This window comes from Mercenaria mercenaria, chromosome 2 (genome assembly GCF_021730395.1).
Source record: "Mercenaria mercenaria strain notata chromosome 2, MADL_Memer_1, whole genome shotgun sequence".
NCBI classification, from domain to species: Eukaryota; Metazoa; Mollusca; class Bivalvia; order Venerida; family Veneridae; genus Mercenaria; species Mercenaria mercenaria.
Window position 1 is genome coordinate 101957968 of NC_069362.1, and position 26425 is coordinate 101984392.

The 26425-nt window shown below is 36.1% G+C and overlaps 1 protein-coding gene across 2 annotated transcripts; it reads left to right on the forward strand.

The window, feature by feature from the left end:
- The first annotated feature begins 2003 nt into the window (after window positions 1–2003).
- On the forward strand, window positions 2004–25453 carry LOC123564738 (kelch-like protein 24). Of its 2 annotated transcripts, none has more exons than XM_053537394.1 (3): window positions 2004–2155; window positions 8311–8712; window positions 17481–25453. In XM_053537394.1, exons 2-3 carry the CDS (start codon window positions 8334–8336, stop codon window positions 18803–18805), a joined length of 1704 nt encoding a protein of 567 aa, XP_053393369.1. In that variant the 5' UTR covers window positions 2004–2155; window positions 8311–8333; the 3' UTR covers window positions 18806–25453. The 2 variants fall into 2 exon arrangements, with proteins under 2 accessions (XP_053393369.1, XP_053393368.1); XM_053537393.1 differs by lacking the exon at window positions 2004–2155 and adding an exon at window positions 2168–2368.
- The last annotated feature ends 972 nt before the right edge of the window (window positions 25454–26425 follow it).

Consider the following 26425-nt stretch of genomic DNA (forward strand, 5'->3'; position numbering starts at 1 on the left):
TCTAGTCGCGTAATGGCTGCCAGGTATCTGAACACTAATTTTTCACTTGGCATAGCAACAGAGGTCTAAATTGATGCTAGTTTTTGTTTAAATTTCATTGTGGATGTATTGTTGACATTTTGGTAGGAAAAATGGGAGGGCAGGTTGTATTTGGTGAAGTCAAGCTCAATTTTAGTATGAGTAGTACTTCCAGGTCACAACAGTGTGATTTTGATGTCAGTTTACAGTTAGCAAATGTGACCAGAGAAATCTCTCTTAGAAGATACATGACCCCTACTTTTCTCTTCATTTTATATCAGTTTTATTATAACTCTTTAACATGAGGTAAGGATTTTTTCTCTGAAATGGGTCTAGCTATGTTTGGTAGCTCTTTGAAAAAGGTCAGTTTTGTATAGAATATATAGGAATAAGGTCAGTAATTCGGTCGAAAATGTGCTTCCGTGGTGTAGTCGAAAGAAGTCCATAATAAATAGATCCTAATTTTCCCATTTTCTGCGTAAATTCGTGTAGAACGAGTGCTTTCATCACACTTTTTCGCTACTAGAATACATTCTGCATGAAATGGGACGGTTTTCATGTTCATACAACCCACATGGCAAGTTTTGCAGATCGAAACCGGAAGTAGGTGTTTATTGCGCGGAGGAGAGCAAATATGCGCCATTTTTAGGGTAGCAGACCACAACTGACTGGCATTTCACTAGGAACTATTCAACCCCCTATTTTCTTTTCATTTTTTCGTTAGTTTGTGATAGAACTTTCATGAAAAATTGGTGTAGGAAAAAGTGATGTTCTCTAAAGATACGTAAAGACGACATGAAGTTGTCGTTTTTTATATGAAACAAAGAAGGATTTGAATTACTGACCTTTAACCTATAAGAGCTGAAATAAGACTATTCTCGAGACACATCGCAATTAGTCTTTATAGCCATAAATCGGTTGTATATGATATAAAAGAGTGTTTCCAGTGCAAAATAATAATGAAATTCGACATTTTTTGAATTTTGACCTTATTTTATGTATATGCGCCTATTTCAGCAGCGATTTCTGGGATTAAAAGGCCAATACTTTGTCTCCAGAATGTCAGAAAATGCACAAAATGCATCCTTCTGGGTCTTATTCATGACGGAATGAATGATATTTCAAAATCCCAGTGAAAAATGATGCAAAAGAGTGGAACTTTTACCAAAATATACAATAAAAGGTCCATAAGTCCAAAATTTAGCCCTTTAAATGGGTAGGGGGTGGCTTCTATTAAATGTCTATATTTCTCTAAAATCTCGAAATTTCACAATGAAACTTGGCAATATGTTTGGTATTACATCTTTCTTGGAAATAGAGATGAAAATGGTGTGAAATTTGATAAGAAACATTTCTTATAGGAATAAGGTCAGTAATTCGGTCGAAAATGTGCTTCCGTGGTGTAGTCGAAAGAAGTCCATAATAAATAGATCCTAATTTTCCCATTTTCTGCGTAAATTCGTGTAGAACGAGTGCTTTCATCACACTTTTTCGCTACTAGAATACATTCTGCATGAAATGGGACGGTTTTCATGTTCATACAACCCACATGGCAAGTTTTGCAGATCGAAACCGGAAGTAGGTGTTTATTGCGCGGAGGAGAGCAAATATGCGCCATTTTTAGGGTAGCAGACCACAACTGACTGGCATTTCACTAGGAACTATTCAACCCCCTATTTTCTTTTCATTTTTTCGTTAGTTTGTGATAGAACTTTCATGAAAAATTGGTGTAGGAAAAAGTGATGTTCTCTAAAGATACGTAAAGACGACATGAAGTTGTCGTTTTTTATATGAAACAAAGAAGGATTTGAATTACTGACCTTTAACCTATAGGGAAAACTATTTAGGCTATTGTGACCTTTAAGAACAGCCAGAATTAGTGGTGTTCAGCCTTCAAAATAATCGGGATGCTTGATTAGATCATATTGAAAGGACATAAAAACCGTGTAATCATATCAGTACAGCTACCTATGTTGTACAGATAAGTGTAGACTAAAGTATTTCTTCAATAATTTGTTGATGTTCCGGTTTTTTTCTTCATAAAAAAATTATCTCCAATGTTCTGAGAAAAATATAAATCAAGCACATCAGCCTAGTCTATTTATAGAATTCACTAATAAACAACTGCCAAATAAAGGTAAAATCAAATGAGTATATTGAATTTTGGAATTGTTAGACTTTTAATTATTATTACAAGTAGATCTAATTTCTTTCCACCAAGAGCACAGTATGTTGGGAGTAACACCGTAGATGTAGATCTATGAAGGCGGTAGTAACAGACTGAATCCAACAAAATACTTGTGTTGAAGGAATACCGGTTGTTCGTCTACATCTAATAAATAACTAAAATGTAGGTGTAGCAGTGTGTATATAATTTGTCTATGATATTGATTGTCCGATGTCTATCAGGGTTTCTGCTGCTATTCGCCAATTCCTTTTTTGGCGAAAAAAAAAATTAAATTGGCGAAAAAAATTTCCACAGTTAACAATTTTAAATTTATGTTATTAAACATCTGAGGTAAACCTGTATAGCGGCCTGTTTTACTACCGGATATCGTATCAAACAACACCGTTACAGTAGAATCGTGCCGACTATCACCGATCAGAAATATTATACACAGCGTGTCACGGATAATCCGATATTTAGCAATACACGAAGACTATACACCTTGTTGATACCGAATTACACCTCGGGGTATAATTTAAAACTTCGCTGAGTCACGAGTGTGTTCCTCCACGCAAGAACGATTATCAGTCAATCTGATTCGCCAAATTAAGCCCCCCCTACTATTACGAAAGCAAATGAAACGAAATATTTGCTGAGCGCTTCATCTAAAGCCCCACCCATTTTCTTGAGACTAAAACGCAAGTTATTTTTAATATCAAGCCGATTCGCCGAAGTAATGGATAATAATGACAATTCGAAGATATTATAGATAAATTTGCGCGATTGTAAAATATTACTTTTAAATAAATCTACGTGCTTGTAAATTTCAGTCGCGTATTTCAGCAAATTAACAAAATTAACAAATTGACTAAAGCAGTTCTTTTGGTTCTTTTATGTGCCCAATGTATAGCATTGATACACGGCCCCATCCAAGGGCATCAAAATAAAGAGCAACTTGTACCTTTAGGTGGTATTTTCGCTATACATTATAGAAATTTAGATTTATATATAACTAAACTTTAAGCTTTTTAAAAAGCTTTTCAAAAGTCATAAAATAAAATAAAATACGCTGTTTTGGATAAATGACCTTATATAAATTTTGAAATAAAAAGTTAGAAATTAAACAGCTAAATGTTCATGTTAAACTTTTAGAAACATCCTAGTAGTGAAAAATGACCATTAAAGGGAGATAATTCAAAATTGGTAAACTCTAAGACTATATAGGGATAGATTTATAGATTCGTTTTGAAAATTGTTGAGAAGATTAAAACCTATTTTTGATTCAATGTGATATCAGGATAGACTGGTTCAAGAGCAAATTGCATGGTTAAAGTATGAAATGAAAAAGAGATTGAAAAAAAAAGATGGTATATAATTTTGAACTGACTACTTATCCTTACATGATAAATCATTGTTAATGTGTATGCATCTGCTTGTTGAGTTATTTGTGGAATGTAGAAAATAAATTTTAAAAACTGAACTAATTGAGTGATATTATATTCATTCTAATTTTTTCGACATTATTCATCCTTCGTCCACCGCACGCAACTTTTTCTTTAAAAAATTTAAGTGGCGGGGAAAAAAATGTGCCCAGTGGAAACCCTGTCTATGTCTATGTTATACTGCTTAACAATCATTATCGATTATAACTAGCACAGAGTAGCAGGCGCTTTGTCATGGATAGCTGTTAAAAATAATAAGAATACAGAGATTATGTGCATCTCAAAGATAAAGTAAAAGAACTATTTTACAGGTCAGGTTAAAAAGTAAAAGCAAGAAGTTGAATTAGAACTGATAGAAGGGTGGTAGCTGACCAACAAATACTTCTAAGTTGGGACTAGCTTGCAAAGACACTGGGAGACTGTTCCACAGACGTATGCTTCTGGGGAAAAAAGGAGTTTGCATGATATTAAATGTGTCTTTGAATACGGTATCAAGTAGTTCAAGTTTCTGGTAGGTCTAAGGTGACTGTGGTCAACAAAAACAAGGTGTTGTTGGATCTTGTATAACATAGTAACTGAGCTGATCTTATGGCGTTGTTCTAGGGTTTGCCAGTTTAGTTCATTTATCATTTTGGAGACACTACTGGTGTAATTGTAGTCATTATAGACATATCTTGCTGCAGATCTTTGAACTTGCTCAATTTTATGGGTTTGGTATTTTTGCCATGGATGCCATATGGTGGAACAGTACTCTAACTGGGGTCTAACATAGGTTTTATATGCAACCTCTTTGACTCTTTTATTTGGGGTTTTGACATTACGTTTGAGGAATCTTAGGGAATTTTTGCTTTTGATGTTACATTATTGATATGATTGGTCCATGATAGGTCTTTACTAATGGTTACGCCTAAATATTTGGAAGAATCAGCCGATTTTAACTCGATGTCATGCAGCTTATAAGGGAATATTACAGGGTTTCTTTTGCCACTGATTCTTAGGACTTCACACTTATCTGGATTGAATTCCATGGACCAATCAGACTCCCAGGTTTCGAGACTGAAAAGGTCTTGCTGTAGGGCTCGGGCATCACTGTTTGATTTGACCGTAACATAGACTATTGTATCATCTGCGAACAGCCTCACCTTGCCTTTAACACTTTCAGGCAGATCATTTATGTACGAGAGGAAGAGGCAAGGTCCGAGGACCGAGCCTTGTGGGACACCAGAGAGGACGGGGAGATTGTCTGAATTGTGACCTTCGACGACAACCTGCTGAGTGCGACCCTGAAGGAAGGACTTGGCCCAAAAAGTGACCTGTGGATTGACACCTAGTCTTTGTAACTTGTTGACTAGTTTGTGATGATCTACCTTATCGAAAGCTTTGCTGAAGTCCATGACTATGATATCTGTTTGTTGACCTTGTTCTAAGCTGTCACTGACTTCTTGGGAAAAACTTATTAGCTGGGTTTCACAGCTGTGTTTTGACCTGAAACCATGTTGGTAGGGACTGAGAATGTTAAACTGATCATAGAAGGACATTATGTTGGAAACAAGAATGTGTTCCATTAACATGTGAGGTATATGGGGCGATTATTATAATGTCTGCAGAATCTTGAGGGATTGGTACAAGATACAATTTTTTATTTATATTCGGGTGTCAACATTATACTGTTAGACATTTAAGACTCATTAGCTATGAATAGCTATTGGCCATAGGGCGAGGGTACCAAATAACATATTCCCGAGGGATTCAGAAGATGTTATAACACGAAATGAACATGCGCTAAGGCTGTTTAGCATAAATCACGAAAAAAAACTAATAAACGAATACATTCTCCCACAACGTGACGGTTACGTCATTAAATTTCCATGAAATGCGTGAGAATATCCTAGTTGATGTCTTTTCCAGTTGAATTATCTGTTTTGGTGCCGTAATACGTTTACGCTTAAATGCCACGGATTGTGACGGAACGCACATATAATTTAGACATCAGAAATGGCGGGGTATATGTTTTGGCACACCAACTGTGACTGCATATACTGTTAAATTTACTGAACATTCAGCCCTGCAATCTTCATCATTTGTTCAAATGGATGTTTTCTGCTAGTAAATTACAAAACTTTGATAAACAAATATGCACAAACAGTGAAAACCTAAGACATGTGTATAGGTACCCTAATTTCATGGTTTCTCTTTTTACTTTTTGAGCCAGTTTGCCTTTACCCTGAAACTTTACAAAACCTGACTGAAACAAACAGTTTTTAGCAGAGATACACATACACATGTAAGCTTTTATTTCACATTTATTAAATATAATGACATTTCAGATAACCTGGGAAAAAATTAGTTTAAAAATCCAGACATGGCATCTCCGTAATTATTAACAAATTAGAAAAATATAAAAAAAATTCTCACTGGGTATGTAACTTACAGCTTGGAAATAAATATTTCTGCAGTTACAAATTATTTATGCAGTTATGTTCCTCGAATAAAAAGTGATATAACACACTTAAATTTCTTTCAGTAAAAGCGTTTTATTTATTAATTTCAATATTAAGCATGTAATCCTGTAATTTATGATTTTATATTAATAACATGTAAAGCTATATTTTGTTTTCTTAATTCACCATAAATTCATGTTTAAATAGTACAGTTATAAGAATTACATTACTTCCTTTGAACATACAGGAAATTTCCTGTAAATTTCAGTGTATTTAGATTTGATTAAGGGTGCGCCATTTCATTTACCCTAGTATTAAAATATTCTGAAGTGGAGTCCATGTTTTTAAACAGGATATAAAACAACTTTTCATACATTACATTTCTCATTTTCTACATGAATCATAAGCACAGGACTCAGTTGTCTAAAATCGATTTTTTTTATAAAATCTTGATTGAATAAACAATGGTCTTACTTCTTTACCCCTCATGTGTACCAAAACCCGTACCGCAAGGATATATAAAAATGTGTTATAACAGCACATGAGCGCGAGAATCTCTGTTAACACAACCCCGAAAAATGACAAGAACAGCAGTTTTATGCTAGAACATTTTTTTCTGTTCCTTCCTTAGTGTTTATAATAAGGGTCCACCTGCCCATTCAGGCTCAGTATAGAATTACGCTATGTTATGAGTATAGACACAATGGCATGTCACCTAGGAGATTTATTTAAACTCACTACTAGAAAAAAGAAATCCTCGCCACCAGGCATGCTATCAAAGAAAACTTCTGAAGCCAGAGTGGTGAAGAGAATTTACCTCTATGCAATTTCTTTAGAGTATTAGGCAAAAAATGCAATTAATTGAGTCACTGTCACGGCCAATGAGACCATAAACGACAGTGACCCAAGAAGAGACATGGTTGCATGACAATAAATACTGGAGGCAAGCACGGTTGCCCTAACAAGGACGGTTGGAGTCACAAGTCGCTGCCATCGCTGGTCCCTCATCGTGGAGTTGATGTACCCCTCTCCTCCCGCTTCCAATGTTGAGCGGGATTGGGAAGCTCAGGGTCTTCTCTGCATGCTGTCTAACCACAGGCCATCAACCAAGAAGGTAGCTCCTTCCATTTTAGGGGCACTCCCACCAGCTTCAGTCAGGACACTGACAGAAAAAGGCCAGTATAGTTATGACCTAGTTCTGTCAATGCCCTGTGCCTTCTCACGACGTGCAGGCACTGGTGGGTAACTAAGGAGAATTATTTTCTGTTGATTCATCAACCCTAATTTATATAGCAATTTGCTGTAAGCTGTACAGTAGTAAATAAATTTGCTATATGTTCTATATAAAATTAACAGTCTTCTGAGAGTTGTAACACATATATAGCCAGGCCCATTTTGAAAAAGAATTACTAGCCTTTTGTTCTTAAATGACCTATAAACCACCGAAAAACAACAAGAAAAGTGGGGGTCATGTATCTCCTTTTTAAAGAGAGATTTTTTTGTTTGACAGGTCAACACTATAGAATATCTCCCAAATTTTATGTCATATTGAAAGGTTTAAATAATTAGAGTATTTCAATCATAATTGTATGAAAAAAGGAAAGCACAGTCTTGACTTTTAAAAGGTTTTATTTTACTAAAATTTGTTATAAAAAAGTAAGGAAATCTTTAGAAAAATAAAAAAACAAATATGATTAAAAATCGAAACAGGACTTTGAATCCCTTCAATTTGGTGTGCTAATTTTACAAAATAAGTTAATTCCACTTATATGAATACTGGTTATTGGAATATTCTGCTTAATATTTAGATACAGAGTTAAAGCACCAATCAATCCCTTTATAATTCCAAAGGGGTGTAGGTTTGAACACCAGTCAGAGCTGGAGTAAGTGTAATCTCTGCAATATATTATTTACTGTAGAAATTAGAAGTAACCATTAAATATACAGATCGCATGGGGGAGAGCAAAATACTTCGAGCAATCTAAACATAGAAAATGTAAAGAAAATGGCTGTGGACCACATGAATGGCTCGAGTGAGCCAAATAGCCATCATTGTAGTTGACATATCTTGTATGAAATTTCTCTACTACAATCAATGTAAGGTAAGTAATTACATTTAAAAGTTCTAAAACTAAAAGATCATAAGTTACCAGTGTGGCAATGAAACAAGCACCTGCCTGGCTAGCCTTACATGATAAGAATTTCTGTATTACTAGTATTAGTGTCTGGTTTATTATTTCAGAGGTAGGAGAGGAAGAGGTAGAGATGGCTATAGAGAACAATTTCAAATCTGAATACCATGAGGTCCTGTCACAGGGTATAGAGGAAATATGGCGAGATGAATCATTCACTGACATCGTAGTCCATGTTGGAACAAAGACGTACAACTGCCACAAGATGATACTGTCATCTCTGTCAGCATATTTCAGTGCAATGTTCAGGTCAGGCATGCAGGAGACTCTCCAGGGAACTGTTAACTTACAGAATATTGAGCCGGATGTTTTTGAAGCGATTTTGAGTTTTATGTACACAGGAAGTGACGTAATCACACCAGACAATGTACAGCTGTTGCTTCAAGCAGCTGTAATGTTACAGATCAAATGTCTACAGGAGCAGTGTGAAATGTACCTCAAGAAACAAATTGGTAATTGGTCTTTGATATTTCAGATTTTTAACTGAGCTGTATCATTACCTTTAATTTTCAAACCTTACTTAAAGGCTCTGACCTCCAGATTTTGGCTAAAAATGATCTTTCTTTAAAATTGAAGTTTGGCCATATTATGAACATTAGAATATGAGTTTTAAACTATCTTAAAAATGCCAAATCAAAAAAAAAGATGTCTGTGTCGGGAATTGAATCAATAAAAAACTCCGCTGTCTTTTCAATATCGCCACAGAGGATTATGTGTATAGCGCGTTAAATATAGATATTTATAATTAAGGCAGTTTATCCTGAGTAAAGCATAACGCTTTTCAATTTTCAGTGTAAAACTAGGAAAAACAACTGTTTTCATTATATATAGTCTGTCAGTAATTAAATTTCAAAGCTTTCTTAGGAAATATAGCAATAATTTCCTGTTACCTTTTTTTAGCTCACCTGTCACATAGTGACAAGGTGAGCTTTTGTGATCCCCCTTCGTCTGTCGTCCGTCATCAGTCGTGCGTCCGTCCGTCAACAATTTCTTGTCTGCACAATAGTGGTTTCATTTATGATTTTATTTTAACCAAACTTGCAAACAACTTGTATTACCATAAGATCTTGGTTTCTTCCTTGAACTGGCCAGATCCCATTATGGGTTCCAGAGTTATGGCCCCTGAAAGGGCCAAAATTAGCCAGTTTGACCTTGTCTGCATAATAGCAGCTTTATTTATGATTTGATTTTTACCAAACTTGCACAAAACTTGTATCACCATAAGAGCTTGGTTCCTTTCTTGAACTGGCCAGATTCCTTTATGGGTTCCAGAGTTATGGCCCCTGAAAGGGACAGAATTAGCTATTTTGACCTTGTCTGCACAATAGCAGCTTCATTAACCAGGTTTTCAACGAAAACCTGAGTTATTAGATTGGGGTAGATGTCGGTCGGGCGGGCGGCGACGTCAAACTGGTGTTTCCGGTCAATAACTTTTGTTTCGGTAAAGATATTTGAATAAAACTTGGTATGTATGTAGCTTATATCAAGACAAAGGCTGGGATTGATTTGGGGGTTTCTGGGGTCAAGGTCAAGGTCACTGTTACTTAAAATAGAAAAAGGGTTTCCGGTCAATAACTTTTGTTTCGGTAAAGATATTTGAATAAAACTTGGTATGTATGTAGCTTATATCAAGACAAAGGCTGGGATTGATTTTGGGGTTTCTGAGGTCAAGGTCAAGGTCACTGTTACTTAAAATAGAAAAAGGGTTTCCGATCAATAACTTAACTTAGGAATGAGCTATCATGATGAAACTTGGTGTATAGAAAACTTATATAAAGTTGTAGCTTGGGATTGATTTTGGGGTTTCTGGGATCAAGGTCAAGGTCATTGTTACTAAAAATAGGGTTAGGTTAGGGTTAGGGTTAGCATATCTTCTACATGCATGGAGGGATTTTGATGAAAGTTGGCACAATTGTTCACCATCATGAGACGGAGTGTCATGCGCAAGAACCAGGTCCCTAGGTCTAAGGTCAAGGTCACACTTAGAGGTCAAAGGATACAAGAATGAAAACTTTGTCCGGAGCATATCTTCTTCATGCATAGAGGGATTTTGAAGTAACTTGGCACAATTATACACCATCATGAGACGAAGTGTCTTGCGCAGTTCCCTTCTTTAGAATTACTTCCCTTTGTTGTTACTATAAATAGCTTATATTGTAACTTTTTCATTACTAGACGTAGGGAAAAATCGAGACCACTTTTCTGTAGTACAACATGCATGTTACATCCAATTTTTAGGTGTATTTTGACCAATCTCTACCTGGTAAGGATTTCTGTGTGGACTTAAAAAAAAAAATTTGTATTTTTTTTTTTTTTTTTTTTTTTTTTTAAGATTAACTTCCCTTAGTTGTTACTATAAATAACTTATATTGTAACTTTTTTTATAATTGACCGTAGGGAAAAACCAAGACCACTTTTCTGTGGTACAACATAGTTGTTACTTTCTAATTTTAGGTGTATTTTAAGGTATCTCTACCTGGTAAGGAGTTTTTTTGTGGACTTAGAAAAACAAAAGAATTACAATGATTACTAAACAACCACAAAATTAAAATTACATCTGCAAATACAGGTGCTAGAGAAAAAAAATTTGCTGTGATGGGCGTATATTGTGACATTCTGGCACTCTTGTTAGCCCACCATCATCAGATGGTGGGCTATTCAAATCACTCTGCGTCCGTGGTCCGGCGTCCTTCCGTCCGTCCGTCCGTCCGTCCTTCCGTTAACAATTTCTCGTTATCGCATCTCCTCAGAAACTACCAGGGGGATTTTGACCAAACTTTGTCAGAATGATGTATTGGTACCCTAGTTGTGTCCCCCTGAAAATCAGACTGGTTCAACAAATTTTTAGTAAGTTATGGCCCTTTGTTTATTTCTATAATTTACATAGATTGATATAGGGAAAAACTTTGAAAATCTTCTTGCCCAAAACCACAGAGCCTAGGGCTTTGATATTTGGTATGAAGCATCATCTAGTAGTCCTCTACCATATGATTGAAATTATTTCCCTGGGGTCTAATATGGCCCCGCCCGGGGGTCACATGGTTTATATAGACTTGTATAGGGAAAAACTTTGAAAAACCTCTTGTCCAAACCACAGGGCTGATATTTTGTATGTGACATCATCTAGTGGTCTTTACTAAGGTTGTTCAAATTATCCCCCTAGGGTCAAATATGGCCCCGCCCCGGGGGTCACATGGTTTACATAGACTTATATAGGGAAAAACTTTGAAAATCTTCTTGTCCAAACCACAAAGCCTAGGGCTTTGATATTGTAATGTAGCATCGTCTGGTGGTTCTCTACCAAGTTTGTTAAATTATCCCCCTAGGGTCAAATATGGCCCCGCCCTGGGGTCACATGGTTCATATAGACTTATATAGGGAAAAGCTTTTAAAAACTTCTTGTCAATAACCTACAACATTCAAATTTGGACCACATGTATGGTTTTGAGTGGCAAGATGAACCTTGACATGAGTTGACCTTGATTTTGACCTAGTGACCTACTTTCACATTTCTGTAGCTACAACCTTCAAATTTGGACCACATGCATAGTTTTGTGCACTGAAATAAACTTTGACCTTGACATTGACCTAGTGACCTACTTTCACATTTTTGAAGGTACAGGCTTCAAATTTGGACCACATGCATAATTTCGTGTTCCGAAATGAAATTTGACATTGATTTTGACCCAGTGACCTACTTTCACATTTCTCAAGCTACAGCCTTCAAATTTGGACCACATGCATGGTTTAATGTACCGAAACAAACTTTAACCTTTACATTGACCTAGTGACCTACTTTCACATTTTTGAAGGTACAGGCTTCAAATTTGGACCACATGCATAGTTCTGTATTCCAAAATTAAATTTGACCTTGATTTTGACCTAGTGACCTACTTTCACATTTCTCAAGCTACAGCCTTCAAATTTGGACCACTTGCGTAGTTTTGTGTACCGAAATGAACTTTGACCTTAAGATTGACCTAGTGACCTACTTTCACATTTCTGTAGCTACAGGCTTCAAATTTAGACCACATGCATGGTTTTGTGTACCGAAACAAACTTTGACCTTTACATTGACCTAGTGATCTACTTTCACATTTCTCAAGCTACAGCCTTCAAATTTGGACCACTTGCGTAGTTTTGTGTACCGAAATGAACTTTGACCTTAAGATTGACCTAGTGACCTACTTTCACATTTCTGTAGCTACAGGCTTCAAATTTAGACCACATGAATAGGATTGTGTACCGAAACAGACTTTGACCTTGACATTGACCTAGTGACCTACTTTCACATTTTTGAAGGTACAGGCTTCAATTTTGGACTACATGCATAGATTTGTTTCTGAAGTGAAATTTGACCTTGATTTTGACTTAGTGACCTACTTCCACATTTCTCAAGCTACAGCCTTCAAATTTGGACCACTTGCATAGTTTTGTGTACCGAATTAAACTTTGACCTTAAGATTGATCTAGTGACCTACTTTCACATTTCTCAAGCTACAGCTTTCGAATTTGGACCACATGCACAGTGTTGTGTACGGAAATGAAATTTGACCTTGAGCTAGTCAGTAAGTCTTGAAATTTGGAACACTCAAAAATGGCACATTGGTGGGCGCCAAGATCACTCTGTTTTATTCTTATGAAAAGTGTTGAAAACCTGGTTTCGTGGCATTGCCGCGTTTCTTGTTTATGATTTTATTTTAACCTAACTAGCACACAACTTGTATCACCATAAGATCTTGGTTCCTTTCTTGAACTGGCCAGATTCCATGATAAGTTCCAGAGTGATGGCCCCTGAAAGGGCTAGAATTAGCTATTTTTACTTTGTCTGCACAATAGCAGCTTCATTTATGATTTGAATTTAATCAAACTTGCACAAAACTTGTGTCACCATAACATCTTGGTTCCTTTCTTGAACCGGTCAGATCCCATAATGGGTTCCAGAGTTATGGCCCCTGAAAGGGCCAAAATTAACTATTTTGACCTTGTCAGCACAATAGCAGCTTTATTTATGATTTTATTTTAACCTAACTAGCACACAACTTGTATCACCATAAGATCTTGGTTACTTTCTTGAACTGGCCAGATTCCATTATAAGTTCCAGAGTGATGGCCCCTGAAAGGGCTAGAATTAGCTAATTTGACCTTGTCTGCACAATAGCAGCTTCATTTATGATTTGAATTTAATCAAACTTGCACAAAACTTGTGTCACCATAAAATCTTGGTTCCTTTCTTGAACCGGCCAGATCCCATAATGGGTTCCAGAGTTATGGCCCCTGAAAGGGCCAAAATTAGCTATTTTGACCTTGTCTGCACAATAGCAGCTTCATTTATGATTTTATTAGCTCGACTATTCGAGCCCAAGCGTGGGCGTGAGCGTTAGTGTGAGCATCACACAAATGGTAAAGTTTGCGTACCACCCCAAATATTTTCAAAGTCCATTGAGATATTGCTTTCATATTTTGCATACTTGTTTACCATCATGACCCCATTCTGTAAACAGGAGCAGACAACTCTATCAAGCATTTTGTCTGAATTATGGCCCCGTTTTGACTTAGAATATGCTTATTGTAATGTTAAAGTTTGCGTACCACCCCAAATATTTTCGAAGTCCATTTAGATATTGCTTGCTTTCATATTTTGCATACTTGTTTATATTTTGCATACTTGTTTACCATCATGACCCCCATTCTGTAAACAGGAGCAGACAACTCTATCAAAGATTTTGACTGAATTATGGCCCCTTTTCGACTTAGAATATGCTTATTGTAATGTTAAAGTTTTACTCATTGCTTATATTATACTGTCAAGCACTGAGAATAGTCAAGCCCGCTGTCAACTGACAGCTCTTGTTTTAACCAAACTTGCACACTTGTATCACCACAAGATCTTGGTTCTTTTCTTGAACTGGCCAGATTCCATCATGGGTTCCAGAGTTATGGCCCCTTTAAGGTCCAAAATTTGCTATTTTTGCTTTTGCAGCCATATAGAGACTTCATTTATGGTTTGATTTGATACAAACTTCCTAAATATCTTCAACAACAATAAATCCTGGATTCCATGATGAATCTGTCAGGTCCAGTCGTAGGTTCCAGAGTTATTTTATATCTGATTACCTCCCCTTATTGTAATCAAAATGGATTTATATCAGTAAGTACTTATAGGACTTATTTGAAATTTCATTATTGTCATTTCGTTGGACTGAGACAGTCAGGGTAGATAACTATGGACTGATTTTATGTCCAATTACCTCCCTTTATTTCAAATTAAAATGGGTATATCTCCGTAACTAATGAAGATACTGATCTGAAATTTCATTTATGTCAACAGATGGACTTGGACAATCAGTGGAGATACATATTGACTGAATTTATGACAAATTACCTCCCTTTATTTTATGTAAACGAATATATCTCAGCAGCGTCTAATGAGATTGGTTTTAAATGTTATCTTAGTCTTCCAGGGTAAGGAATAGTCATGTTAGTACAAAAATGCAGCATTTGAGCCTAGGACCCTCAAACTTGGTATGGAAATTGGCCCTGACTAGGTCAAAAGGGACTGTTATTAGAAAATGTTTATCCTGATGATATTTAATGTGTATGCCTATGTGCTGTATGTCAAAACTTGATCATATCATTTTGAGCAATGGTACTCAGGTGAGCGATACAGAGCCATCATGGCCCTCTTGTTTTTTATTGTCAAGATCTAGGGGCCAGCGCCTTTAAGGTCCCAGTAAACGTCATGCGTCTAAAGATTAAGGGTCAGATACCCAAAATGTCAAAGTCACTTTGATCAGTTAATAGAGAGGTTGGGATTTCATACCTGTACTGCAACAGATACATTTCATTCCATATTTCAACAAAGCTCAGAACATTACTATTGTCACACAGTTATACCAGTTTAAGACTTAGTCACAGGTGACAGTAGTGTACCTAGGATACAGTATGGGTCCATGAGCCATATACACTTAAATATACAGTCGAATACCGTTACCTCGATATTCAAGGGACTGTAAAGATTGCATCGACGTATCCGAAGACTTCTTTGTACTTGTGTTGGACGTCTATATTGTCATTATATCCAATGCTTTTTGTTAGACGGTTTGAAAGGGGGAAGAAATAATATAGAACGTAAATACGATTTTAATTTTATTTACAAATAAAATATCTTAATTAGCATTAGCATTTTTATTCCTTCCCTAAACAAGTCTGAATGCAGCGGTAACGTTCCTTGTTGAGTAGTCATTTTGACTGTGCTTCAATAACGAAAATTTGCCAGTTAAATACGCATATTGTTACTCAATACTAAATGGCAGAGTTTTACACTGTCAAACAGAAAATATTTCATCCAAATTAGTTGTTACAAAACAGCTTTCATGCTTGCACGGTGTTTTATAACACTAATTATTGGGAATTAAATGCAAACTTCCTGACATTTAAATTGGATTAAAGATTAAATAACAAACAAAACAAAGACACAAACTAACTTGAATATGATTAATACATCGCCGGACAACAATAGGTTGATTTTCACACCTTACAAATAACATGGATATTTTTGACAAACTGTGATATCGACGAAACCAGGTGTAAAAACAGTACAGGTAAGTTGACGGGACTGAAAAATCTCATCGAGCTAAACAAAATATCGAGCTAATCATATCGAGGTAATGATAAATAATTACATTAAGATAAATAGGGAAAAATTGGGACCGACTCAAACACATCGTGCTAACCGGAGTATCGAGCTAACTGATATCGAGGTAACGATATTCAACTGTATTACAAATTATTATTATGTTTATAAAAAAAAATCCAAAAAGTCATTTTGAAAATTTTTGCCCCTGTGACAGTGAGCCATTAGAAAGGTGATCATGAGCATTTTGACTTGTACATTGCTTCCAAGTCCGTAATTTTTTTCAAAGAAATATTTCTTTACAAATGGTTGGCCATCTTTTGGGCAAGTAAATGTACTCTTTCAGAAAAATCTTACTTCAAAGCCCAGTTGCAAACTGTTTACGCACAGCGAGCGAGCAACGGCATAAAAATGGTAGTGTTTTCTCTATCCAAATAAATCCCACATATTTTTAGCACCAAAGTCTTCCCCCTAAAACACACCAAGCACACCATGTCAGTTAAATGCTATATTTCTTAAGAATGCTTTGAAACTTAATTGCTGACACACTATATGTTACAGAAACACATGTTTTTACTAATTTTTATGATAAAAATCGAAAATAATTTGTAACGCTTTACTTGAGGTTAACTGCCTTGATTGTAAATATGCATGTTTAACACGCATTTAACACCATATCCTCCATAGCGCTATTGGTAGCGAAAGCGGAAAACTTCTTTTTTACTGTGGCGGTCCCAGTTGGATTCTCGACGCGGTCGTCTTTTTTTCTTGATTTGGCAGTTTTGAAAAAGTTGGAAAGAAAAACTCATATTCTAATGTTCATAATATGACCAAACTTCAATATGAAAGATAAAATAATATTTTAGCCAAAATCTGGAGGTCAGTGCCTTTAAGTCATTTCCTCCTAAAGTGTGACATATTTATGGGAAAAATTTGGGACACTTATACTTTACCAATACACAACTTCAGTAAATGCCCAGTCTGAAATTTTATTTTTTTGCTTATTGAATAGATAAAAAAAAAATAAAAACAAAAAAAAAACAACTGAAAATTAACCACAGTAATCTAATTTACTATGTTACAAGATGGTGAGTTGAATCCGAAAGAAAGGCAAACTTGTGTTCTCAGAGGACAATTCCGCTAATTATTCATCAGCAGTTTATACATTGAAATGTACATGTACGTGTAAGTTAAATATTTAGCTTGAAAATGTGAACATGTTCAAAATGTAGAGCTTTTGTGGTGTGTCCTTGTCAGAAAAATGTTACAAAAAATCATCCGGTCTGATTCACAACTCTGCCTTACATTTTTGCAAAATTATGTCCCTTTTTCAGCTAGAGCTTTCATAGTGTTAGGTGGAAAACCAGGAAGGGCTTCAAATAATCATGTGTGCTCTCATTAGATGACACTTGTTTTGAATTAACTAAAAACCTAATGCTGTTCTCATATTTTGGGTAATGTTGTTTAAAGCACAGCTAATCATAGGATTCAGTTACTTGTGGTAAACCAATGGGTAAATTAAAAATAATAACTTTGATAGAACATGTTTGATAGTGATTACTTTTACATTTGTTTTATTTATAGGACCAGAAAATTGCCTGGGTATATGGAATCTTGCAACAAGTTTGAATTGTTCAAAACTGGTAAAGAAGAGTTGGACATACATTCTCGAGTTTTTTCCAACAGTATTGAACACCGAGGAGTATGGGCACATCTCTGCTGATGATCTCATAGCCATTATCAATGATGATGACTTGAACACGCCCTCAGAGGAGGCTGTGTGTGATGCTGTTTTGAAATGGGTAAATGTTGATTCGGAGACGAGAAGTCATGAATTAGGGAAATTGTTAAGAAATGTTCGATTTCCTTTGATTTGTGTGAAATATGTGAAGGAATTGAATAAGAATGAATTGGTTCAGAATCACGAGGGCTGTCAGTTATTGCTCAATGGTGTGTATGAATATTTAACTGCCAAAGATTATGATATAAGTGGGACAAAATATTTGTCTGATATGTCACGAAATTGTCACCATAGACAAGAAGAGATGATGTGTGTTGTAGGCACACGTAGTAGACATCCAAATCCTCAGGCAACAGAAATCAAGTGTTTTAGTTTCCGACGAGATGCAGAGTACACATTAGCTGAACTCCCAACGGAGCCTGGTGCATGCTTTGCAGTCTGTAAGTGTAGGGGAGATATTTATGTCTCGGGCGGCTACCATGGTCAGAATCTTGTTCTTCAGTTTGTGTCAAGTGACAATAGATGGCAGCACTGCAGTCCATTGCTGGAAGGTCGATGGGGTCATTCTATGGTAGAAATAGGAGGCAATATATATGTTGTTGGTGGAAGCACAAGAATCTCACAGACACTTTGTAGCATTGAATGTTATGATCCAAAAATGAATGAATGGAAATTAGTTGGCGGACTTGAAATTCCTGTATCCTTCATGCCAACAGCAGCTATTGGAAACAGAATTTATGTGTTTGGTGGAAAGTTGTCAGATCGGACTTTGTCAACTAAAGTTCAGTGTTTTGACATAAAGAGAAAAATGTGTTTTGTTATTGAAGATATGCCGTTAATGGCATCAACAGCCAGCAGAGTTGCAGTCGTAGATGAAGCAGTTTACATTTTTTATCGCCATGGCGATATTGTAGAATTTAAAGTTGGGTCATCTGTGTCAGTAGTGGGAAACATGCCACATTTTGATCACTATGGTGTCATTCCTCATGAAGGACAGATTTTGATTGTTGGTTGTCAGAGTAACCAGTATTCAACAGTGATGTTCAATCCTGTAACACGTGAGATGACGCCATATTGTAGAACAGTGAAAGCAGCACTGTGCAACTTTTACTGCATGCCAGTTGTAATGAGCAGACAACATATAAAGCCAGAAACAGACCAACCGTAATAAATCAAGCCAAATATATTTGTCCATACACCTTTTGTTGCAAGTCATTGAATGTATATATTTAGCTCACCTGAGTGCAAAGTGCTCAAGGTGAGCTATTGAGATCACACTGTGTCCGTTGTCATGAGTCATCAATAATTTGACTGTTTACGCTCCGGAGGTCACCAATTTTAGCTCATTCTAAATAAAACTTGGTCAGAAAATTACCCAGTACAATCTTGGATGAGAATGTTAATGGGTCATCTGGGATCAAAACCTACGTCTTTAGGTCAGATCATAGAAAGACTTTGTTAACACTCTAGAGGCCGCATTTTCTGTTTGATCTTCTTAAAACTTTGTCAGAATGTTTGCCTTTATAAAAGCTAGGTCGGGTTGAAAACTTAAATATCTAGGTAAAGAAACTAGGACACTAGGTTGGATCATAGACATTGTTTACACTCAGAAGGCCACATTTTCTACCTGATCTTCACGAGACTTGGTCAGAATGTTTTAAATCTAGGATAAATTTTAACTTGGTTATTTATGAAAATAACTAGATCATGATGTCAAATCATAGAAAACTTTGTTAACTATGTAGAGGCCACTACAATGTATTTGAATTTGATCTTCATAAATCCTTGTCAGATTATTTGTCTGTGTGGAATCTAGGTCAAGTTTGAAAGTGGGATACCTGAGGTCAAAATTATGTCACTAGGTAAATAATTGATAAACTTGGTTAATGATCTACTAGATTTACTTTAAACATGGTCAGAATGTTTGTCTCTATGAAATCGAGGCCAAATTAGATGCTAGGTTATCTGGGGTAAGAACTAGGTCAGGTGATTGATACAGGGCCTTGTTGTTTTATTATTTTACCTTATTTATATTGCGATTGCAAAGCATCCAAGTAATAAATGTTCAGTATTCTTACATTTCCTTTAAGATACTACTGTAATTTATTTTTGTTAGTTTATTTTCAACAAAAAAAACTACAATGAAGGCATTGATAGCTTTTACTACATCAGAGATGCCAGAATTTTTCTTAATTTGCAAACATTTTTAATGCAGAACAGTTTTGTAACATATAATTGTTTTGATAGGCTGTAACAACTGGAACAGGTTGATTTTTTTTCTGACGTGGTTTCTAAATTTGTGAAATTCATTTTTTTCCAGTGTGGTTCAGAATGAATATTACATTGCTGAGTGTGAGACAGTAATATTGTCAATATTTTGGAGAAGTACATTGTACTATCAACCACAGCTCTACCTCAGTTGTCAGTGTTCACGTCATGTCCAAATGTCTAAAATATTAACTGTCCAAACCAAAGCAATGTGATATTTATATGCTGTGATAGTAAGGTATCATAAAGGTTTGGAATTCACTGCCTCAACTGTGAAAATGGGCTCCACAAAAAGAATATAGTTGAATGAAACTGATTGTAGATCATAGTGTAATACTGGCAAATATTTTTGCAATTTTAAGCCATGGCCCTCTTGTTTAAAATTGTTTCAATTTCATTTACCATATATTTTATGTAAAACAATTTTTAACAAAACATACATTTTTGCTATTGCAGTAAGTTGCAGTATTACAAGATTGACAGTGACAAGAATGTTACTGTGAGAGAATAATAATATTGATTTCAAGGTGCTGTACATCTATAATCAAAATCAGTAATCACATATACAAGGATCATTCAGTAGAACATGAAAGTACTAACATCTTTTAAAGGTGTAGTGAATCAATCTTGATATGATGCATCCCATTGCAGGGTGTTTCTAGGGAAAATCTTGAGAGTATATGAGCAAATTGTGTGGATAAATATTTTATCAGCGCTTTTTTAAGTATTATATACTAGGTCTGAGGTCACATTATTCTGAAAACGAGAAATTAGAAATGACCAAAATGGCAGTATTTATTAGCTTGACTATATGAAGATAAGGTAGAGCTATTGCACTCGCCCTCTTTTGTTAGTGTCCCGACTTGGTTTAAGTTTTTGTATGTAAGCTGGTATCTCCGTAACCACTTGTGGGAATGGATTGAAAATTCACACACATTAACACTGTGATGACCTGACTTGAAGTGCACAGGTTCCAGAGCACTATTTGAATTATGTCCCTTTTATACTTAGTTAATGTTTCGGTACAATTTCACTCTTATCAGTGTTATTACTAAATACATGTGCTCAAACTTAAACTATTGTCAAATTTTGTCACCCGCATTGGAGTCATTAAGCTCTCCAGTGATAGCTCCAGCTTCCTCAGATTAGCTGTATTTCACTATCCAGCATCAAAATAGTGGTGCATGCTGACGCCTGCAACATCTCTTGTTAATTCCACACACAGGCCTGTCCCTCAAAGTTCAGTTTACCAAAACCAGAATGCTTTGATAATTTATGCTCTGCAATACACATATGGATTGTTTCACTTTCTGTCTGGTCTCTTTTTTTATTTTCAGTTTGTTTTTCAGTCCTTTTCATTTATTTTCTTAGTAAAAATAGGTTTTATACGCGCGAAAGGATGTATTATGTTATGATGCTGGTGTCCGTCCGTCCTTTAGCAATTTCATGTCTGCTCTGTAACTCTTGAACCCCTTGAAGGATTTCAAAGAAACTTGACACAAATGCTCACCACATCGAGATGACGTGCAGAGTGCATGTTTTGGATGGCTCATTTCAAGGTCAAGGTCACACTTAGGGGTAAAAGGTCATATGACTGCTTCGTGTCTGCTCTGTAACTCTTGAACTGCTTGGAGGATTTCAAAGAAACTTAGCACAAATGTTCACAACATCGAGACGACATACAGAATGCATGTTTCTGATGGCTCACTTCAACGTCAAGGTCACATTTGAGGGTCAAAGTCATACCTTAGGGCATATATTGCTCCGCATTGCGATGCTCTTGTTTTTCGCTCACCTGAGCATGAGGTGCTCAAGGTGAGGTATTGGTACCAGTCATTGTCCGGCTTCATTTGTGCGTCGTCCGTCAACATTTGCCTTGTGTGCCAAGGCTGTGACCCAATCTTTATGAAACTTGGTCAGAATATTTGTCTCGATGATCTCTAGGCCAAATTCAAAACTGGGTCATGTTGGGTTAAAAACTAGGTCAGTAGGCTAGATCAAAGGAAAAGCTTGTGAACACTCTAGAGGCCACAATTGTGACTCAATCTTTATGAAACTTGGTCAGAATGTTTGTCTTGATGATCTCTAGGTTAAATTCGAAACTGGGTCGTGTGGGGTCGAAAACTAGGTCAGTAGGCCAGATCAAAGGAAAATCTTGTTTACACTCTAGAATCCACAGTTTAAGTTTGAAACTCAGAATTGGTCAAAATGTTTGCCTTGATGATCTCTAGGTTAAATTGAATCGGGGTCATGTGGGTTCAAAAACTAGGTCATCTGGTCAAATCAAATGAAAAGCTTGATAACACTCTAGAGGCCACGTTTATGACCTTATCTTCATGAATCTTGGTCAAAATGTTTATCTTGATGATCTTTATCCCAATTTCGAATCTTGGTCATTTGGGGTCAAAAACTAGGTCACCTGTTAAAATAAAAGAAAAACCTTGTATATGCAATTGGGGCTGCATTTTTAATTTGAAGTGCATGAACCTTTGTCAGAATGTTTGTCTGCATGTAATCTCAGATGAATTTTCATCTGGGTCACATGGGGTCAAAATCTAGGTCACCAGGTCAAATCAAAGAATAAGCTTGTTTACACTCTAGGTGGTACATTTTTGATTCTATCTTCATAAAACTTGGTCAGAATATTTGTTATCATAAAGTCTTAGAAGATTTAAAATCTGAGTCACGTGGGGTCAAAAACTAGGTCACAAGGTCAAATGAAAGGAAAAGCTTGTATACACTCTAGAGGCCACTTTTTTGCTCCAATCTTCCCGAAACTTTGTCAGAATGTTTGTTCTTATGAAATCTTGGACAAGTTTGAATCTGGGTCATGTGGGATAAAAAATTAGGTCACTTGGTCAGATCAAAAAAAATGCTTGTGTACATTCAAGAGGCCACATTTTTGGTCCAATCTTAATGAAATTTGGTCAGACTGTCTCCAACATTTAAATCATGTTTACACTTTTATGGTGTGTTACTCAGGTGAGCGACCTAGGGCCATCTTGGCCCTCTTGTTTCAATATCAGGATGATTCTATCAAGTTTTATGTTACTAAAACTGGTGCTGCCAAGTTTTTTAAATATGTGTAGTACTGTTTCAGTCGGGCTATCTTGCTGGTCTATCACACAAGTGCAGATCGTTACACTTGGAAATCGGCATGATTGTGCAATCAAGCCTGCCTGCTATTTTGTTCATATACAGCCATAAATTAGAAAAGGAATATGTCTTTAAAAAAATTAACTTGTCCATGTTACTAGAAAATTTATATTTGTACCTCTTCCATGTTAGTATTTTCAACAGCTATTCTTGAAATGTTGTATATGTTATTTATTGCAGTCATATCAGTATCTACATATAATCAAATGTCAGATGTTTTTTAGCTCGACTATTCGAAGAATAGGGGAGCTATCCTACTCGCCCCGGCGTGAGCGTCACACAAATGTTAAAGTTTGCGTACCACCCCAAATATTTTCCAAGTCCATTGAGATATTGCTTTCATATTTTGCATACTTGTTTACCATCATGACCCCAGTCTGTAAAAAGGAGGAGGCAACTCTATCAAGCATTTTGACTGAATTATGGCCCCTTTTCAAATTAGAATAAATGTTAAAGTTTGCGTACCACCCCAAATATTTTCAAAGTCCATTGAGGTATTGCTTTCATATTTTGCATAGTTGTTTACCATCATGACCCAAGTCTGTAAAAAGGAGGACGCAACTCTATCAAGCAATTTGACTGAATTATGGCCCCTTTTCGACTTAGAATAAATGTTAAAGTTTGCGTACCACCCCAAATATTTTCAAAGTCCATTGAGATATTGCTTTGATATTTTGCATACTTGTTTACCATCATGACCCCAGTCTGCAAAAAGGAGGAGGCAACTCTATCAAGCATTTTGACTGAATTATGGCCCCTTTTCGACTTAGAATAAATGTTAAAGTTTGCGTACCACCCCAAATGTTTTCAAAGTCCATTGAGATATTGCTTTGATATTTTGCATACTTGTTTACCATCATGACCCCAATCTGTAAAAAGGATGAGGCAACTCTATCAAGTATTTTGACTGAATTATGGCCCCTTTTCCACTTAGAATATGCTTATTGTAATGTTATAGTTTTACTCATAGCTTATATTATACTATCAAGCACTGAGTATAGTCGAGCGCGCTGTCCACTGACAGCTCTTGTTTAGACTCTGGTTAGGTGATCTCTAGCTTTGAAATGTATTTTTCTGTGCTCTTTTTCCTGACACAACAGCTATTGTAGGTTACACTATACTAATTCCTTTCCACCTTTTTTTTATATCTTGAGACATAATTTTCATTACTTTAAAGCATTTCAGATATTTGTAAACCATATATAGACAGTATAACATGTCTGCTTACCAAAAATATATAAGTAAAGAGCTGTTATGTTACATATAAGAAAAATTATCTGTTTTGAAATTCAACACCCTCTGAAAATGCTGCCATGACAATTGCCAATTAAGCAATTACACATATCATGTAGACATTTACACAGGGAATAAAACTAAAATCAGGAAATTTACAACAGAAGTTGTCCAGATTTTTTCTCAATACAGTTAACAGTGTTTGAAAATAAACCAAAGTCTATAACTGTCACATCCTTACATGACGCATTATTCTATATTTCATTGAAAACATGGAACTATATTTTGGTCCAGGACTACTTTACATGTACCTCTAAATAGTCACTTCCTGTTTGGTATAAACAGTTTTTATGCCCCCGAAGGGAGGCATATTTGTTTTCATCTGTCCGTCCATTCGTTAGTTCGTTCGTTCGTTCATCACAATGTTAACTTTTTGCATGAAGGCACTTTACTCACGAACCACTGCACCCAGGACCTTCAAACTTCACTTGCTGGTAGTACTTATTAAGTACACTATCCCTACGGACTTTTGGGTCACCAGGTCAAAGGTCAAGGTCACAGGGGCCAACGTTAACTTTTTGCATGAAGGCACTTGCGAACCACTGCACCCAGGACCTTCAAACATCACATGCTGATAGTATTTATTGAGTACACCTCCCCTACTGACTTCGGGGTCACCAGGTCAAGGTCATAGGGGCCAACGTTAACTTTTTGCATGAAGGCACTTTACTCGCGAACCACTGCACCCAGGACCTTCAAATTACACATGCTGATAGTACTTACTGAGTACACCACCCCTACTGACTTAAGGGTCACCAGGTCAAAGGTCACGGTCACGGGGCCAACGTTAACTTTGCATGAAGGCACTTTACTCGCGAACCACTGCACCCAGGAGCTTCAAACTTCACATGCTGACAGTACTTATTGAGTACACCATCCCTACTGACTTTGGGGTCACCAGGACAAAGGTCAAGTTCACCAGGTCAAAGGTCAAGGTGCTGTGGGGGGCATTTGTCACCATAAGTGACAGCTCTTGTTTTAGTATTGTTTCTGGAATATAATATTCTAGTCTAAAAATGTATTTTTTCAGTGTGTTTTTACTACAACTACTACTATACCAGATTTATTAAAAAAAAATTTAATAAATAATAAAATGTAATTATATGTCTTTGATTTTGTATTATTGTTCAGCTCACCTGAGCATTGAGATTGCCCAGTCACCGGTGCTTCTGGTCATAAAAGTAAGGCTGTTACACTCACAATATCATTGAAACCTTGTCAGAATGTTTGCCTCAATAAAGTCTGGTAGAAGTTTGATACTGGATTGTACAGTGTCCAAAACAGGTCATTAGGTCATGTAATAGAAAAATGTTGTTTGCACTGTAGACGCCACATTTTATGTCTTCATGAAACACAGGCCGGAAATTTTCATCAGTTAAAATCTAGGTCAAGGTTGTAACTAAATAATCTTGGTCTAAAACAAGGTCACTAGGTCAGTTCTTAGAAGGATGGTAATGTAAAAAAGGAATTTATATGCAATGTAAAGAGTATATAGTTAAAGCTTTTTAAATGTACACTGAAAAGAAATATTTATCAATCAGCACAAAGCATGTAAATCAACAGCTGGGACAGCACTATATATCACTTATATTTTTAGTTTGCATAAGTGAAAAATAGTCTGTATAAATTTTTTTATGAATTCACAGTTCTGTGTCTTAAATCAGAAAAAATACAGTCCCTATAAATGTTGTTGCGTATTGAAAATTTATAAAAATTTAATTAATTCAATGTACCAGCTTGTTAGCTTTGATAACACAAATTATTTTAGCTGTGTTTTTATATGCCTGCTATGATAACAGCTCGTAGAACATGAAATGCCCCCCTTGATGCATTCAGTAACTGCACAAGGAACAAAAATTATTTGGTCACTGTGCACTGGAATATAACGTACTGACCTCAAATCAGTGTGTCATTTTCCAGTCACAAGTGACCTCCATATCAAATGTGATCTTAGACCAAAGCATTCTCTAGTTATTTGGCAAAAAAAAGTTCTACTGTTCCGGGTCAAAGTGACCTTGACATTTGACCTACTGACCACATCAGCTGGTCATGAGCAACCTCCCTATTAAGT

Bases quoted from the DNA above. Each gene is read 5' to 3' on its own strand.
- LOC123564738 (XM_053537394.1), top strand. From the start codon at position 8,334: ATGGCTATAGAGAACAATTTCAAATCTGAATACCATGAGGTCCTGTCA. The intron at 8,713-17,480 runs GTAATTGGTCTT...TTTTATTTATAG, and splicing joins GTACCTCAAGAAACAAATTG to GACCAGAAAATTGCCTGGGT.